At 35.9% G+C, this 18,487-nt stretch overlaps 1 protein-coding gene across 5 annotated transcripts in view; it reads left to right on the top strand.

Annotated features, from left to right (window-relative positions):
- FOXJ3 (forkhead box J3) overlaps nucleotides 1-18,487 on the top strand; it is a 129,563-nt gene that overhangs the window by 47,607 nt on the left and 63,469 nt on the right. For all 5 annotated transcript variants that reach the window (XM_057553155.1, XM_057553158.1, XM_057553140.1 and 2 more), the window contains one exon: nucleotides 1,924-1,998. In XM_057553155.1, coding sequence (XP_057409138.1) covers nucleotides 1,924-1,998 — 75 coding nt within the window. The remainder of the gene's footprint in view (nucleotides 1-1,923; nucleotides 1,999-18,487) is intronic.

Genomic DNA, 18,487 nt, shown 5'->3' with positions numbered 1-18,487 from the left:
TTTTTTGCTTTGTAAGTAAGATCTGTAGAAGGTGGTGTGGCTTTTTTTCCCCTCGTGGCCATCAGTTACCTCCTTCCTGCTTATGCCCCAAAGGAGACTTTCTCTGGTTTCCTTTCCTGCCCCCAATCTTTCTTGTGAGCATACGGTGAAGGTCCAAGAGCTTCTTCTGAGCTTGAGGGTGAGTGGAAATTTCCCTTGTGTCTGGGATCCTTGCTACTCTAAACTGATACCATGCTTGGCCTTTCAAATTTTAGCTAATTTCTTGGGTGCTTGGATGGTGGCCACCTCTTTCTCCCATATTCTGCCGAAAAGTGAGACAGTTTGTCCCCTTTCTCCTTGAATGGGCTTACCCTCTTAGGAATTTTATTTGTTGGGCTGCTTTGCAACCTCAGCTCTCTGATGTGGCTTAAAAATAGACATTTTTTTTGGCTTACCCATTGGTTTCTCATTGTTTGGGAGGGATCATCAGTCTTTGTAGCTGTTTACATTCCAAGTAGAGGTGGAACTCCCATTCATAAGTTTTTTTTTTAAATTAATTAATTAATTAATTTATTTTTGGCTGTGTTGGGTCTTCGTTTCTGTGCGAGGGCTTTCTCTAGTTGCGGCAAGCGGGGGCCACTCTTCATCGCGGTGCGCGGGCCTGTCACTCTCACGGCCTCTCTTGTTGTGGAGCACAGGCTCCAGACGCGCAGGCTCAGTAGTTGTGGCTCACGGGTCTCGTTGCTCCGCGGCATGTGGGATCTTCCCAGACCAGGGCTCGAACCCGTGTCCCCTGCATTGGCAGGCAGATTCTCAACCACTGCGCCACCAGGGAAGCCCCATAAGTTTTAATTGATGTTTGGTAATAAGATAGGCTTGAATTTACATTCTCTGGTCATCTTTTAAAAACTTCTTTAATCCCAGTATTGCCTCATGAGAGGCAAGTTTTAATGTAGGCATTGTTAGAGTTCTGAATTTTACATTAAAAATAAAATGACATTATGCCAAAAAATAACCCCCTGCCCAACATCCAATTCTAAGTAGTGGCTAAATACAATTGGAGCCCCTCCACCAGATACCTGGCCATTTTGGAACAAACAAAATTATGAAATGGATTTTAGAGCATTTAATTAAGAAGAAATGGTCTTTGGGTATTTTCTGTAAAAATTGTGGCATAGTCCTGTTTATTCATGAAAGATTTCCTGTTTCACAGATTCTCCAGGTCTCTAAGTGCGTTTTCCTTCCATCCAAGTTGTTTATTCTTTTTTGCTACATTGAGGAACCTACCTGTTCTTGCTGGCTTCTCTAGTCAGTGTCTTCCCATGTGGTTTTCTTTCTTAAATATTGTAGTGAGAACCGAATTGGTTTTTATGTACTCTTGTAATGGAGCAGTGTAATTTTTTTGTTTATAACTTTTTAAACTCATTAAAAAGTGATAACACATGTGCCTTGTAAATCATTTGAACATTGCAGAAAACTGAATGGAGGAAAATAATCATCACTTATAATTCCATGTAGAATAACTCTTAGCATTTTGCATTATGACTTGTTTCCAAGAATAAATAAATTAGCTAATAAATATATATCACAATTAAAATCATAATATGCATACAATTTTATATTTGGTATTTAACGTTAATCACAGACATCTTCCTGCATCATTGAAAGGTCTTACTAAACATTTAAAATGGGACGTATAGTCCATTATTTGGAGTTTTGTAAAATGCACTAGAAACTGTCTTTTCCAATAACTACTCCCCTTTGTAGCATTCATAATTTGAAAATCAGAAAGGTTTAAATTTGAAGCTCATTTAAAAAACTTATTCCATTTGTAATTGTATTCTGGTGCATAGAGATATTTAGGTTTCTGATTCTGTTTCTAAAGGGGGTTTTGGTTTTTGGAGTCCAATGACCTTATGGCTTTTCTTTCTTTTTTAATTTCAGAATTCCATACGACATAATCTGTCACTGAACAAGTGTTTCCTTAAAGTGCCTCGATCCAAGGATGACCCTGGAAAGGTAGGATTCATTTTCTTAAGATAAAATAATTGGATTCTTCATTGTATCTTTTGGCATGTTTGAATCTGAGTTATATTTGTTATATAAAGAAAGAGAATTGGAATGAAAGCATTTAGGAACTCGTCTAGTTCACTGGTAAGGAACCTTTGAGAAAGAGCAAGTCCTCCTTTACCCACCCCGCCCTATTCCACCTCACCTCACCTCACCTCACCTCACCTCACCTTACCTTACCTTACCCTTTTAGTTGGTATGCTTCAAGGACCAGCCAGACAGGGAGAGATTTCTTTTTAAGCAATGAGAAGCTAGCTAGCTAGTATAGGGCTGGTCCTCTGTTACAGTTTGCTGTTTCTAATCTAGTTTTTGTTTGGTTATTTTCTTAAGTGTTATGCATTAAATTAAATTTGGCTTTTGAATTGCTTGTTGGAACCACAATTTATTATTACATAGAAGAAGTGAATCTGTATGTAATTGACAAGTGGAAGTAACTCTTACCCTGAAGTAAAATTTTCTCTGTTATATCCTTGTTTTCTTAGTTGCTGTTTTTTCCTCTTCATTCCATTTATCTTTTGCCATTGTTACATTTTTAGTATTTTATCTGCAGAAACGTCCCTTTTTTTTTGGTATCAAGGCCATGTCAAATACATTGTGGCCTGAACTTGGTACTAGTTGCTTGGTTTCTAAAGCTCAGAGTACTTGCTTGGACCATATTTGGTTGTCATGATAAATTGTTAGTTAGATTAGGACTTTGAGATAGTTTATCTGTTGGCAAGTACGCATTCTTTTTTGGATGGTTAGACTTCTTGTCATCTTCCTCAGGCTACTGTCCCTGGAAGAATTTTTCTAAAATGTAAGCCTGGTCATGTTATCACCCTGCTTAAAAGCACTCCCCAGTGTCCTGGAGATGTTTCTTTGTTATAAAATATCCTTTACTATCTTTTCCTTAATCTGCCTTTCTAGCAATGATTTCACCTCATTCAAGACCCACTGTGAGGAACTTATTGATACTTGAGGTTTCCCAGACATGCCTTTCCTATGGTTTTCTCTTATTGCACAAACTCCCTCTACTTGTCTGCATACTCCTTGTTTTTTAAGATTGAGCTGCAACATTACCCTCTGAAGTTTTTTTGTTTTCACATACTTCAACTGAGTTTGTTGTTCCATCTTTTGAGTTTCTGTTACTTTGTCAGCATTGTAGTAGTTCCTAACTGGTTTCTCTATCCTGGGGCTTACTATCTCCAGTTTAATAGTAGCCAGCCATCTTTCAGAAAGGTTAACCTAATCATATGGTCTCTTTGTTTAAAATCTTCATTGGTTATCTATTGCCTTTAGGTTAAAGTCTGAACTTAAGAGGGTAGGGATAGTATGTATATTGTTCACTTTTTAGCCCCTGTTTCTTTCACAGTGGCTGGTGGCACTGAGGAGACACTCTTGTTGAATGAATGAATGTAAAGTTCACCCTTGAACAGTGCGTGGGTTAGAGGCACTGACCCTCTGCACAGTCGAAAATCCCAAGTATAATTTATAGTCAGCCCTTGGTATACACGGTTTCTGCGAATCCACAGTTCTGCATCTCCAGATTCAACCAACTGCAATCGTGTAGTATTGTAGTACTTAATGTTGAAAAAAATCCATGTGTGAGTAGACCCGTGCAGTTCAAACCTGTGTTGTTCAAGGTCAGCTGTATTGTATCCTCTGCTAGACTGTTAACTTCTTGAGGTTGGGCATGGAGAGTTATTCATCTCAATTGTAAAGCAGGCACTCTTAAATAATGAATGTTTTATAGCACCTTCTATGATCTGCCCCATCAAGTTGGTTCTCAGTAAGATTGAATAGATTATTGTAATAGTCTTATTTGACCCAGTTTATTATTTGTCTGTTTTCATAACTCTAAGATTGTGAATAGGAATTAGTGAAATTTTTCTTTCCTTTAAAGCAGGCTTATTATAAAAAAAAGGAATTATAACTTTTTATATTTGCTTCATTACAATTTCTGATGGGTAGTGAGTGTATGTGAATCTGACTAAAAATCTTAATAGAGTTTAGAGATTAGCTGTTTTATTAGAGTTCTATGAAGATACTAATTGGAATCTGTAAACATTTGATTCAGATTTGATTTTTAAATGAGGTTTAAATCATTAAAAAAGAAAAAACCAACACCCATGAATGCTTAACTATATTATGTACTAAATTTTAACCAATTGGATATCTATTTTAAAAATCTTGTGCTGTTAGGTTTTTTTTTTGTGCAGAACTTAAAAGCTTTTTCTACTTTTACTTAAATAATATCATGGGGTTAGGCAGGTGAATAAGTAATACCATGTTATTCTTTGCAGCTATTCATTTTGAATCAGGGTTGTCTTACTCCTATGCAACCAAAACAGTACAGAAATAAATTGAATCCTGGGAGGTTAATGAAAGCTTTCAACTTCTACCATTAGTCTCTAATTTTAAAGTTTCATTTTTATCAAAACACATCATTGTTCTCATTGACTTTGGTGATTATAGTAAATATACATTTGATATGATAAGTATCATACATTTATCATTGATGTGATAAATATCATACATTTGATAATACATTTCTACTAATAGAGTCATCTTTATTTTCAGTCTCAAGGTGAGATTTAAATACCCGTTGTTCTTACTGATTTTGGTCAGAAGTAAATGTTGTAAATCTGATCTTATAAAATACATTTACATGAATAAAATCATTTTAGTTTTTGATATCAAAATAAGATTTTTGTTTAAAAAAGTTCTATTGCTTAAAAAAAGTTTTGAAAACCTCAGATCTAGTCCATTTTATAGACGAGGAACTAAGTAAGGCCAGTAAATGAGGAATGACTTGCCCAAGTTCAGTGTGGAATTAGAACCCAAGTGTATTGGCCAGACTTACTTGCAAGTCACAGAAACCTATTACAGACTAACTTAAGGGAGAAAATATCTGCAGGAAGGGCTGGAACTGGAGAGGATTCTTCAGTTGTATCACCAGAGATGTCTCTTTACATCCCTTAGTTCTGCTAGCTTCTCTGATGGCTTCATTTTCAGCCCAATTCACGATAGAGATGGCCATCAGGAGCTTCTGGCATATATTCTACTAGTTTAGTAACCCTTAGCAGTGAGTGAGTGGTGCCCTCCCCACCAAATCCCCTGGAGTACCACAAACATCTTAGAATGAGTGCCCAACAAGCAGAATACACTTGGTTTCTTGGTTCCTAGACTGGCGTTTTTTCCACTATACCAGTTTTCCTTGAAAGGGAAGCCAAAATGTTAGTTAAGTTTTGGTACTTATGAATTGTTTTTTCTTTTTGTATTACAGTGTTTCCTGGCATTTGAGGAGCTTTTCCAAAACCACCCTCACCACAGTGGGAGAAAACCATTGAGCCAAGGTGGGGTGGGAGTAGTTTTTGGTCTTGGGTGATGGGTGTACTTTAACTAAACCCTTAGGATTTTGCTACCTGCTGCCATGATCCAGATGGGTCCAAGAGGTAGAGTTAGAAGTAGCTCATACAGCTTCTTCTTCCCTATACTTTCATGGTATAACTCTCTGTTCAGTGTGTTACCGGAGAGGTGTAGAAGCCAACTTAAACTTGAAAAGTATTGTTTAATTACAGGTGCTTTTATATGATTATTTATTCCTGACTCAATCCTTTATTTTCTAGATGCTTTTGTCATAAAAGCTCTTAATATTTGATACTCTCCCATGTACATTGATGGTCTGAAATCCATTTTTCTCAGTTCCCTGAAACTAAATATAAACAGCTACATTATTGTTTCTTTAAAAAGAAACACAAAATGAAATTATATTTTGCATCCATAGCTCTGCTGCTTTTTTTGGGATAGATTTCTATTTTCTTTTCCCTTGATTATAGCCCTGTTTCTGTATCCTGCAGTCTTTTTTTTTTTGAATTCCTGTCTCTTATCTCCTCTCTTATCATTAGCTTTGTTTTTTGTATTTTTGTCTGGTTTTTTTGATCTAATTTTTTTGGTAAAAGCCTTCTTACTCGGGAATTCACAAATGCCTCTTAATTATCTTCAAGGTAAGTATTTTGCTCACATTTATGGAAAGACAAATCCTATCAGCTAAATTCAGTTTTTTAAAAAAATAGAGTTCTCTTTTTTTGCTTTCCAGCTTAATCTTTTCTCAACCTTGTTCCCTCTTCTCTAGCTCAGGAAAGTGATACTTTGACTTTAAAGGAAATAAAAGATTATAAGAAGTAGTTTTAACAGTTGCATAATTAAATAGCAGAAATGGGCTCTAAGAGAAATGAAATGATAGCTAAGAAGTTTAAGACCCCATGAAGGCCCCCTGCCTGGCCTGGGAGAGATAACTACAGTGAATTCATAGTAAGAAGAGCTTTTTGTTTTTTGGATGCTTTTTCTTCCCTGAGGTGGGGAGGTTGTAAATGCTCAATGGCTGTGGAGATTGGGGGTCTCCTGTTTTGTGAGGAGACAGCAGCTCACTGCTAGAGAATTAACTTTTGGAAGTTCTGAGATTGTGATTATTTTCTACTCCTGTCCTCTGTCATAATGTAAGAGACCATAACATAGTTGACTGATTGCTTTTGTTCAAAGGATATTCTTTTTTGGCCATGTTAGTATTGTGTTGTATTTATTTGTAAATTGTCTGTTATTTGTTAGTATCCTGTTTTGGTCATTTCATTTGTAAAGGGTTGTAGAAAGACTGGAGAGGTTTGAGAGAACATAAGATATAGCAAGCATTAAGTGATAAACAGTGTTGCAGGAATCATAGGTATGTACCTTGAAGAAGGAAGATAGTATTAAATTTAATAATAGTCTTAAAGTAGATGTATGATTTTTGTAAGGAAGAAGTTGATGTCTTATCTGTGTCTTTGAATAAAACCAAACAGGAAGTAGGACTTAAAGATAGGCAAGAGTTCAGTTGGACAAAAATAAGTACATCATATTATTGGAGTGAAAAAACACTCATAGGGTTCCCAAGGGAAGCTTTAGAGTTTGCCACTTCTAAAGCACTTCAAGGAGAGAAGAAATTATTACCCTTCGTAGTTTTAACTCATGATAAGTAAGAACCCCCTTTTGAAGGCTGAGAAGAGGGCATGATCAAGAGGGATCCATCAGAACAAAGTTGAGATAGAATCAGGAATTAAGGGAATTAATGTAAGTACTAACATGAGGTCAAGAGTTGAGGTTGAATGTAAGTACTAACATGAGGTCAAGGGTTGATGCCAAGAGTGCATGTTAAGGCAGAAGTGGATTATGAATGTAAGGTGGTCAGTTAGACAAACCAGGGTTAGAAAGCCCAGACTAAGCATTGAGAGAGGCATTCAGAGAGGATTTGAAAAATTGGGTTAGATAAGAGGTGAGGGTCTGATTCAGAGAGACAACACTGCAGAAACGGAAAGTAGTGCTGGCACGGAACCCTGACAATACACTGTTAGTCAAAGCAGTTTAGTTAGAGCTGCCTTTTACTTGCACATGCAGTAGTCTCTGTTCTTAAGGGTGGGAGATAACAGTTTGTTGCTGTTGGCCTCTTTTTTCTTTTCCAGATCTAAACTGATTTTTAAAAAATAATTTTTTTGCCCTCAGATTAATTTTTACAAAAATTATACATGGTAAAATTTACTCTTTGGCATATAATTCTAGTAGTTTGACCAACGCATACAGTGTAAGCATCACCATGGTCAAGATACAGAACAGTATTGCCCTTTGGTAGTCAGTGCCCCACTGCCCCCCACTCCAAGTCCTGGCAACCACTGATCTATTTTTTGTTCTTACAATTTTGCCTTTTCCAGAAATTCGTATAAGTGGGACTCATACAGTAGGTGGCCTTTTGAGTCTGACTTCTTTCGCTTAGCATAATGCATTTAAGATCCATCTGTGCTGTTAGTATCAGCAGTTCCATTTTATTTCATACAGTTCATCTTACGGATTTACCACAGTTTAGTCACCGTTTGAAGAGCATGTGGGTTGTTGCCAGTCATAAGTTCATTTGAGCATCAAGTTTTTTTCTTTTAGGCTTAGATTCAATAATTAATTTGATAAATACTGAGATACAAGACAGTGTTGAATTAACCTAAACTAGTAACATATAAGTCATACTATCTATCATATGTGAGTTATAGGAAATATTATGAGTTATAGTAAATATAGGTGAGCTGTCTCTTGGAAATCAGTTGTGATGTAGTAAAACCTTATTTATCTTCTACTTAAATAATTTCTAAAAAGATTAGGTTTAGGCACTGATGATTTAAAAACAAGATATGGCCAACTATTAATTGCTTAATAGAATATACTGCTTTTAAGTATCCTTAACATTTAGAGAAACCATTTACTATACTACAATCAGTATACTAATTACGTATTATTAATTTTTTTAACATCTTTATTGGAGTATAATTGCTTTACAGTGTTGTGTTAGTTTCTGCTGTATAACAAAGTGAATCAGCTATATGTATACATATATCCCCACATCCCCTCCCTCTTGCGTCTCCCTCCCACCCTCCCTATCCCACCCGTCTAGGTGGTCACAGAGCACCAAGCTGATCTCCCTGTGCTATGTGGCTGCTTCCCACTAGCTATCTATTTTACTTTTGGTAGTGTATATATGTCCATGCCACTCTCTCACTTCGTCTCAGCTTACCCTTCCCCCTCCCCGTGTCCTCAAGTCCATTCTCTACGTCTGCGTCTTTATTCCTGTCCTGCCCCTAGGTTTTTCAGAAACATTTTTTTTTTAGATTCCATATATATGTGTTAACATATATGGTATTTGTTTTTCTCTTTCTGACTTACTTCAGTCTTACATAGTATTTTTAATCCATTGATTAAGAGTGAGTTCCTTAATAATCTTTTCTGGGCAACACTTAGATTATTTGATAATCAATGTAAAAGTAATAAAGGACTGTATTTGTTCAACAAGAATGTTCCAGAGACCTGAGCTGGCATTGGAATAGTTTTTGTCCATACATTCATTCAGCCAGTTAGCCACCCAAGCTACCTGCCTTTGAGTGCCTACTGTGTATTGACTGTTCGTAGCCTATTTTTGTGGTCTGAGTAGAGTGATTATTTAACCTGTTGCCCAAACTAGAAACTTCTGAGGATAAAAAGACGTTTTTCTCAATTATGTGTAGGCAATAGGTATAAACCAAGACTAAAACCGGGAAGGATGTTCACTCTATCTATATGGTGCATGCAAATGCTGTGCCTTGGAGTTGTGGGCAGCTACCCAGGAGCAGCACCCTAAGATGATGGAGGGTAAAAAAAAAAAAAACAAAAACCCTTTAAAATTGGATTGCCATATCTAAACTGGGAGAGAAAAAACATTGAGACACATGGTCTGAAGCCAAAGAAGTCAGGAACAAAAGGGATCCAGTACTATGTCTGAGGCTCTTGATATGGTATGCACTGAGAGCAAAGGAAGAGCAGAGAATAGTCTGTGATGATTCACTTTACCAATGAGCATATATACATGATAATATAGTTAGTTAAAACATAAAATTCACAGATGTAGCCATTTGGAATGGCTAACTATTTATGACAGGGACTGCTTTCCCCAGGAATATTAAAATAATATTAACTTCTTGGGTTTATTTATATTTAATCAGATAATGGCATTTTTATTAGGCTATTTCTAATCTAAGAGCTGTTAAAGAAAGGTCATATCAGTGTGTGATAGAGCAGGGGACTTTGTATTGACATAAAATTTCAGTCAGAAATTATTGGAATAATTAAAATATACTTTATTTGAAGTGATAAATATTTTGTAATGATGAAAATAAAGGCATTTAAGTCCACTGTTCATCTTTGACACATCTTGAAGTTGGCAGGTGATTCGGTTTTGGAAGATGTGTTCAGAGCTGGACAATTCTAGTTTGTGATCTTTCTTTGGGATTTTACAGACTAAGACATTGCATTCTTCTCCAGGAGGACGTTAACTTGCTGTACCAGAATTGTTGATATAAGTTAATAATAATGTCTACATTTGTATATAGCTTTACAGACTAGGGGGCTGTTTTACATGCATTATCTCAGTCTTTAAAACAAAGTTGTATTCAGGCCTCAGTTTTAGATAGTGATCTTTAAGTCCATAGTAGATTTTTCCATAACGGATTAGGTCACATAAATCTCATATAATGGAACGTCACATAAATGGAATCATTTGGTATATACTCTGTGTCTAGCTTCTTTCATTCAGCAAAATGTCTGTGATGCTATTGCATATGTCAGTTGTTTCTTATTATAGCTAAGTAGTATTCCATTGTATGAATATACCACAATTTTTTGTCCATTTATCTGTTGGTGGACATTTGGGTTGTTTTCAGTGTAGGGCTATTATGAACAAGCTACTAAGAAATTCTTATACAAGTTTTCTATGGACATATGCTTTCGTTTCTCTTGAATAATGGAAGGATTGTTATGTCAAAGGGTAGATGGAACATTAACTTGATAAGAAACTGCTAAATCTTTCTCCAAAGTGGTTGTGTATTTTACATTCCCAGTAGCAAGACATGTGAGTTCCAGTTGCTCCATATCCTGACTGACAGTTGATATTACCTATCTTTTTTTAAATTACTTTTTTTTTTTTAATTTTTATTTATTTAATTTATTCATTTTTGGCTGCACTGGGTCTTCGTTGCTGCGCACGGGCTTTTTCTAGCTGCGGCAAGCGGGGCTACTCTCCACTGTGGCACATGGGCTTCTCACTGAGGTGGCTTCTCTTGTTGCAGAGCACGGGCTCTAGGCGCATGGGCTCAGTAGTTGTGGCACATGGGCTCAGTAGTTGTGGCTCACAGGCTCTAGAGCACAGGCTCAGTAGTTGTGGCTCATGGGCTTAGTTGCTCTGCGGCATGTGGGATCTTCCCGGACCAGGGCTCGAACCCGTGTCCCCTGCATTGGCAGGCAGATTCCCAACCACTGTGCCACCAGGGAAGCCCTAAATTACTTTTTATTGGAGTATAGTTGATTTACAATGTTGTGTTAGTTTCTGCTGTACAGCAAAGTGAATCAGTTATACATATATATATATCCACTTTTTTTAAGATTCTTTTCCCATATAAGTCATTACAGAGTACTGAATAGAGTTCCCTCTCTGTTTTTAATTTTAGTCATTTTAGAGGATGTGATGTAGTGTCTCATAATGGTTTTATTTTGAACTTTCCTGATGACCATTGATTTTGAGCATCTTTTTTATGTGCTTAGCTGTCATTTGTATATCTTCACTTCTTAAAGTTCTTTTAAAGTCTTTTGCAATTTTTTTTCTTTTAAAATTTGGTTGTCATTATTACTGAGTTGTAAGAGTTTTATATATATTTTAGATATGTCTTTTCTTGGATTTATATTGTGTAAACATTTTTTCAAAATGTGATTTGCCTTTTTGTTTTCATAATAATGTCTTAAAAAGAGAAGTTTTAGATTTGATGAAGTCTAATTTATTAATTTTTAATTTAATGATTAACGACTGTGTGTCCTGTCCAGGAAATCAACCAAGGTCATAAATATTTTCTCCTCTGTTTTCTTCTGTAGGTTTTATAGTTTTAGTTTTTACATTTAGGTCTATGATCCATTTCAAATTAATATTTATGTATGGAGTGTTTAATCTTCCTGTTGAATTGTTCTTTTATCTTTATGAAATGTTCTTAATTTCTTCAAATACTCTGTCTTGAAACTTTGTCTGTTATTAATATAGCTACTACAGCTTTCTTGTGCAACTTCATGGTATATTTTTTTCTAGTATTTTGCTTTTAATCTATAAATGTCTTTGTATTTAAAGTGTGTGTCTTATAAACAGCATGTAGCCATTGTCTCTTCCTTCTTAAATTCAGTGTAACAGTCTCTGCCTTCTAATTGGAGTGCTTAGTCTGTATTTAATATGATTATTGGTTTGGTGGTTCTTTTTTTTTTCTTTTGTTTCTGTGTTGCTTCATTTTTGCAACCTTTGTGGTTAATCAAATATAGTATTATATTTTATTTTCTCTAATGACTTCTTAGCTATATGCTCCTTTTCTTAATTTTTCAGTAGTCATTCTAGAGCTTAACAGTATGTATTATTAACTTATCAAAGTCTATTTCGACGTAATATTATACCACTTTTCACTTTACACCTCACACTTCATACCACTTACTACTTACCTCTTCCCATCCGTTTCACAAGTGTAATAACCTTACAACAGTATAATTCCATTTATCTACCCATCCCTTTCTTTGTGCTGTTGTCATATCTTGTACTTCTTGCATCATAAATCCCACCTTAGGATTTGTTTTATTTGCTTTAAAAGGTTAGTTGTGTTTTAAGGAAGTAATTTTGACTAAAATATTTTCCTAATTTTTTATCTTTCCTGATGTTCTTTTCTATAAATCCAAATTTCAATCTGATATCTTTCCTCTTTAGCCTAACAACATCCTTTGGCATTTCTTGTAGTGCAGGACTGTAGGCAACACATTTTGTAGGCTTTTGTTTACTTGCAAAGGTCTTTATTTCATCCTCATATTTTTTGGGGGTGTGGAATATTGAGTTTTTTGGGTTTTCCCCATCTTTCAGACCTTTGAAGATGTTCCATCATCCTTGGTCTCCATTATTTCTGGAGAAAAGTCAGCTGTCATTTATAATATACTTTTATTTTCTTGTATGTAATATGCCCTTCCCCAACCCTACCTCTTCTGTGGTAGCTTTCAAGATTTTTTTCTTTATCTTTAGATTTAAGCAGTCTATGATGTACCTCAGTGTGGTTTTCTTTATTCTGCTTGGAATTTGCTAATCTAGGATCAATAAGAAGGGGTTTTCATCCCCTTCAAAATTTGAGATATCTCAAAATTTGAGATATTTTTGGTCATTATTTCTTTTAAAAAAAATACGGCCCCATTTTCTCTCCTTCGCTTTTAGTGTCCAATTAAAATATGATAGACTATTTGACATTGTTTCCTAGGTCATTCTGGCTTTCTTTATTAATTTTCCTTTGTTCTTTTCCTTTTTGTTCCTTATATTGGGTAATTTTTACTTATCTATCTTCAAGATCTCTGGCTCTCTGACTCTGTTCTGTCACATCTGGTGAATTATTGGACTTTTTGTTTCTAGAATTTCCATTTGATCCTTTTTTGTGTGTGTTAAGAGAAAATTGGTGAAATGAGTTTAACCATTTGCTTTGATGCTGGAACAGTAGGGCTTCTGTGTTTGTCTCCAGCCAGTTTGTGGACATGAGACATGCCTAGGAGCTTCTGCTTCACTGTGGATTTTTATAATAAGAAGGTATGTAGTACTGTCCTGATCTATATAGGGTTTAGAACCTAATCCATTCTGTCATCTGATTCCTTACATCATCACTGATGTTTTGAGATTCTGGGTTTTTATATGAAAACAAAGTAATTAGAAGAAATGAGATTTAAAAAAAATAATTAATGATAAATAACATGGATTATTGTGTCACCTCCAATTGTCTCCTTCCTCTAATCTCTGCTTACCTTTGCTCCATCTATTACATTGCTGCCTTAAGCTATGGTACACTAATAAACACACAGACCTACCTCTAATGCCACATTTTCAACCCTAGCCCTCAGCTTCATCTCCCTGAACTTTATATTGATGCTATACTGCACCATTGTTTTTGGATTTATGATGCAGTTAAATATCTTCATGTTGTTGCCCATACTCTTCATTGTATCTAGGTAGTCTTTCTTTCTATTTTACTCATTGTTTAATGCCCAGCTCAAGTGTCAGCATTACTCTGAAAGGAGGCAACCTTCCTTTTTCTCTTTGTTTCACCTTTTTCCTTCCTCCTTCCCTTCCTCCACTCCTGCTTTCCTTCCTCCCTCCCTCCCTATTTTCACCTCTTTCTTCTTTTTATTACCATAGTTCTTTGAATATACCACTGTTACTGCTCCTAAATGGTGTAGCTATCTGTATTTTGATCTGTTCCACCCAGTTGTGAGTTTTTCGTTGACAAGGATTGGGTCTTTTTCATTTTCATAGGCCCATAGCACCTAGCATAATATTTGATACATAGCAGATGTTTAATACGTGTGTATCACAAGAATAAACATGTCTTTTCCTAGTTAACTAAGAAGTAGCTGTTCTGTTCTTCTTAAGGAAACGTTTCTAATTGTATATTAATTCTCTTGCTGTTTTAAATTAAAGGCTGGTCTTTAGATGTTCTAGAAATCGTCACTTTGCTTCTTTTCACTCAGACCTTTTCTTTTGATCAGCAAGCCAGGGGTCAAGATAATTTATTTTACTTCTTAATATTAACTCACATATACTTTGAATTTGAGAGACTTTGGAGTTCCTATTCTTTGGGTAGGTGAACTGCTTGACTTACTCTGACATTAATGACTATTTAGAACTTTTATCAAGACTAACGTGGTCCAAAGGAAAGCCAGGAAACAGCTTGAAATCAAGAAACTTGAATTCTTTATGGGCAGTACCACCTACTTTGCTTTGTGACAAGTGACTTTTGTCTCTGTTGGGTATACCACTATATTAGATTGGAGCTCCTTGATTCCAGTTTTTTTCTTAATTAAAAAATATTTTTTATTGAGATATAATTCACATACCATAAAATTTACCCTTTAAAAATGTGTGATTCAGTGGTTTTCAGTATATTTGCAAAGTTGTGCAACCACTGCTACTATCTAATTCCAGGACATTTTCATTTTTAATTAATTAATTAATTAGTTAATTTCTTTATTGGCTGTGTTGGGTCTTCGTTGCTGTGCACGGGCTTTCCCTAGTTGAGGTGAGGGGGCGCTGCTCTTCGTTGTGTTGCACGGGCTTCTCATTGCAGTGGCTTCTCTTGCTGTGGAGCACGGGCTCTAGGTGTGTGGGCTTCAGTAGTTGCAGCACATGGGCTCAGAAGTTGTGGCACGTGGGCTCAGTAGTTGCAGCATGCAGACCCTTAGAGCGCGCGGGCTTCAGTAGTTGTGATGCGTGGGCTCCGTAGTTGTGGCTCGTGGGCTCTAGAGTGAATGCTCAGTAGTTGCGGTGCATGGGCTTAGTTGCTCCGCGGCATGTGGGATCTTCCCAGACCAGGGCTCAAACCCGTGTCGCCTGCATTGGCAGGCGGATTCTTAACCACTGCACCACCAGGGAAGTCCGACATTTTCATTTTATCAGTCCAAAAAGAAACCCACTTCTCATTAACAGGTACCCTCCCTCATCCTCTAAACTTCTGGCAACCAGTAATTTACTTTCCATCTCTATGGATTTGACTATTTTGGAAATTTTATATAAATGGAATCATACAATATGTGACCTATTGTGTCTGGCTTCTTTCATTTAGTGTAAGGCTTTCAGGGTCATCTATGTTGTAGCATATAGCGGCATTTTATTCCTTTTTTATGACTGAATGACATTTCATTGTATGGGTATATCACAGTTGTTTATCTGTTCATCAGTTGATGGACATTTGGGTTGTTTTCACTTTTGGCTGTTATGAAAAATGCTATGATCATTTGTGTATAAGGTTTTGTATGGGCATAATGTTTTCATTTCTCTTGGACATGTTTTCATTTCTCTAGGAGTGGAATTGTTGGGTCATATGTTTAATCTTTTGTACTGCCCCGACTGTTTTCTAAAGAGGCTGCACCAGTTTACTCTAGCAATTACGAGGCTTCCAGTTTTTTCATATCCTTGCCAACACCTTTTATTGTGTGCGTTTTCTACTATAGCCATCCTAGGATGTGAAGTGGTATCTCATTGTATAATGGGTTTGATTTGCATTGCCCTGATGGCAGATGATGATGATCATCTTTTTATTTGCATATTAGCATACTCTTCGATAGAAATTGTAGGAGATGAGAAAGAATACTAGAAGATTAATACAAAATAATATGTGATCAAATAATGGAGGAGGGAATATTTCATATATATTTTATTTAACCCTTAGTATATCATCAGGGTCTGTTGGATCCAATTTCACTTTTTTTTTTTTTAAAGAATTTCACTTATTTATTTATTTATTTATTTATTTATTTTGGCTGTGTTGGGTCTTCGTTTCTGTGCGAGGGCTTCCTCTAGTTGCGGCAAGCGGGAGCCACTCTTCATCGCGGTGTGCGGGCCTCTCACAATCGCGGCCTCTCTTGTTGCAGAGCACAGGCTCCAGACACGCAGGCTCAGTAGTTGTGGCACACGGGCTTAGTTGCTCCACGGCATGTGGGATCTTCCCAGACCAGGGCTCGAACCCGTGTCCCCTGCATTGGCAGGCAGATTCTCAACCACTGCGCCACCAGGGAAGCCCCCCCCCCCCGCCAATTTCGTTTTTGAGTATGTATTTTGAGTAGTTCTAATTTGTTAAGATTATTACTTTATGACTTTTATTCTTTAAAAAGAAGTCTTCCAAAGCACAGTTAGAAAATTTATCATCATCTTAAGAATTATTTCATCATTACCCATCAGTTATTCTCCATCATGCCCAACTACTAAAATAACAAGAATATAGCAGAATGATTGAATGATGTAGAAGGACAATGAAGTAACGAAATTATCACTATTATCCTTCAGTTTTCTTATTGTATTGCCCAAAGTATTGCATCGTTCAAGAAGGTATAATAAAAGTCTGTAGATGCCATTTAAGTCTAGTCTTTTTTTGTTTTTTTCCCTTTTAGTTTTCATTGAACATAGTTGAGAGTGTAGGTATTTTTTTTCTGCTCATAGTGACAAAGAGATGAAAATTGATAGAGGAAAATTGTTTACTGTTATCAGTAGAATCAGAAGTTAAATACAGACAGCATCACTCTAATTATGATGGTGAAATTGAGTGGATGATGTTATAGATTAGTTTTCCCAAACCCAAGAAATACTGAGTTAGTGATATATTTCTAAGGACAAAAAGATACATGCTATTCTCATCCATTTAGTCATTCAACAAGAAGGTCTTCATCATGCAGTACTTTGTGACTAGAATCTGAATCATCCCATTTTTTCCTAGGAAGTCATGTTACAGTATTTTTCATCTTTTATGATGTTTGTGCACCAATATTCACTTGATATGGTTCATAAGTGGACAGATCCTGAAGTCTGATGTGTAAACAAAAGTGCTTACAAGGAAATAAATGATATAGAAATGAAAGCATTAATTGGATTCATCATTCTATTTGGGATTTATAAACCAAATATGAAAATGTTTTTTGCAGTTATGGAGCAGAGGTGGCCATCCTTCAACAAAATTCTGAGCCATCAAAAATTGCAAATGTATTGCATTTTGAAAAGTAGAAGAAGAACAAGAATTAATAATATGCTAGAATCTATTAAATATATATTTATAATCTGGAATCAGCATTGCCTTTTGATAGCAAAATATAAGGAAGAAAAACCCACAAGTAATAAAGTAGAACATTTTAGAGATTGGAAATCTGGAATCAGTATTTACAAGATAGATGTTTTAGTTTCATGTGTGACAGTTACATTCAAAAGATACTGACCATTTGATATACATACCTTCAAAACCAGAAAAATTGACTATTTTAAATATGTATTATATATATAAAATATAGAAAATTTGGGTTTGCTATGTTTAAATTCCTACTGAAATATCTCATACAAGGTTTTTCCCCACAATCCTTTTATTATTTATTCTGTAAATTATTTGCAAAATGACTTAACTATAAACAAGAAGTGTCTATTGGACACAGGTGGTAAATAAATACTGATGACTAGTTTTCCTGGTGTACACTTAGGGCTGATTGTCATGATAACTCTATGAAAGAGATATGAGGAAAGTGGATCAAAGGTTTTGTAACTTGTCCGAGGTTATCGAATCAGATCTGGGATTTGAATCCAGGTCTATGGGTTAATAGATGTTCTCTTCAGGATATCACATGACCTTTTAAATATTGTATAGGCATACATCATTTTATTGTGCTTTGCAGATACTGCATTTTTAATAAATTGAAGGTTTGTGGCAACCCTGTGTTAAGTCTGTTGGGCACCATTTTCCCAACAGCATTTGCTCATTTCACGTCTCTGTGTCACATTTCGATAATTCTTGCAATATTTCAAGCTTTCCCATTATTGTTATAATTGTGATGGTGATTTGTGATCAGCCATCTTTGATGTTACTCTTGTTTTGGGGTACCATGAACCATGCCCACATAAGACTGCAAATTTAATTGATAAATGTTGTTTGTATTCTGACTGTTACACTTACCGGACTTTCCTGCATTTCTCTGTCCCTCTCCTTGGGCCTCCCTATTCCCTGGGACACACCAATATTGAAATTAGGCAAGCTGATAACCCTACAGTGGCCCTCAAGTATTCAAGTGAAAGGAAGAGTTGCACATCTCTCACTTTACATCAAAAGCTAAAAATGATTAAGCTTAGTGAAGAAGGCATGTCGAAAGCTGAGATAGACCAAAAGCTAGGCCTTTTGTGCTGAACATTTAGCCAAGTTGTGAATGCAAAGGAAAAGTTCTTGAAGTTAAAAGTCCTACTCCACTAAACATACAAATGATAAAAGAGCGAGATTACTGATATGGAGAAAGTTTTAGTGGTATGGATAGAAGATCAAACCAGCTACAACATTCCCCT

Source organism: Balaenoptera acutorostrata, chromosome 1, assembly GCF_949987535.1.
Source record: "Balaenoptera acutorostrata chromosome 1, mBalAcu1.1, whole genome shotgun sequence".
Taxonomy (NCBI): domain Eukaryota; kingdom Metazoa; phylum Chordata; class Mammalia; order Artiodactyla; family Balaenopteridae; genus Balaenoptera; species Balaenoptera acutorostrata.
The sequence above is the reverse complement of the archived record's forward strand: the minus strand, read 5'-3'. Positions and strand labels throughout refer to the sequence as shown.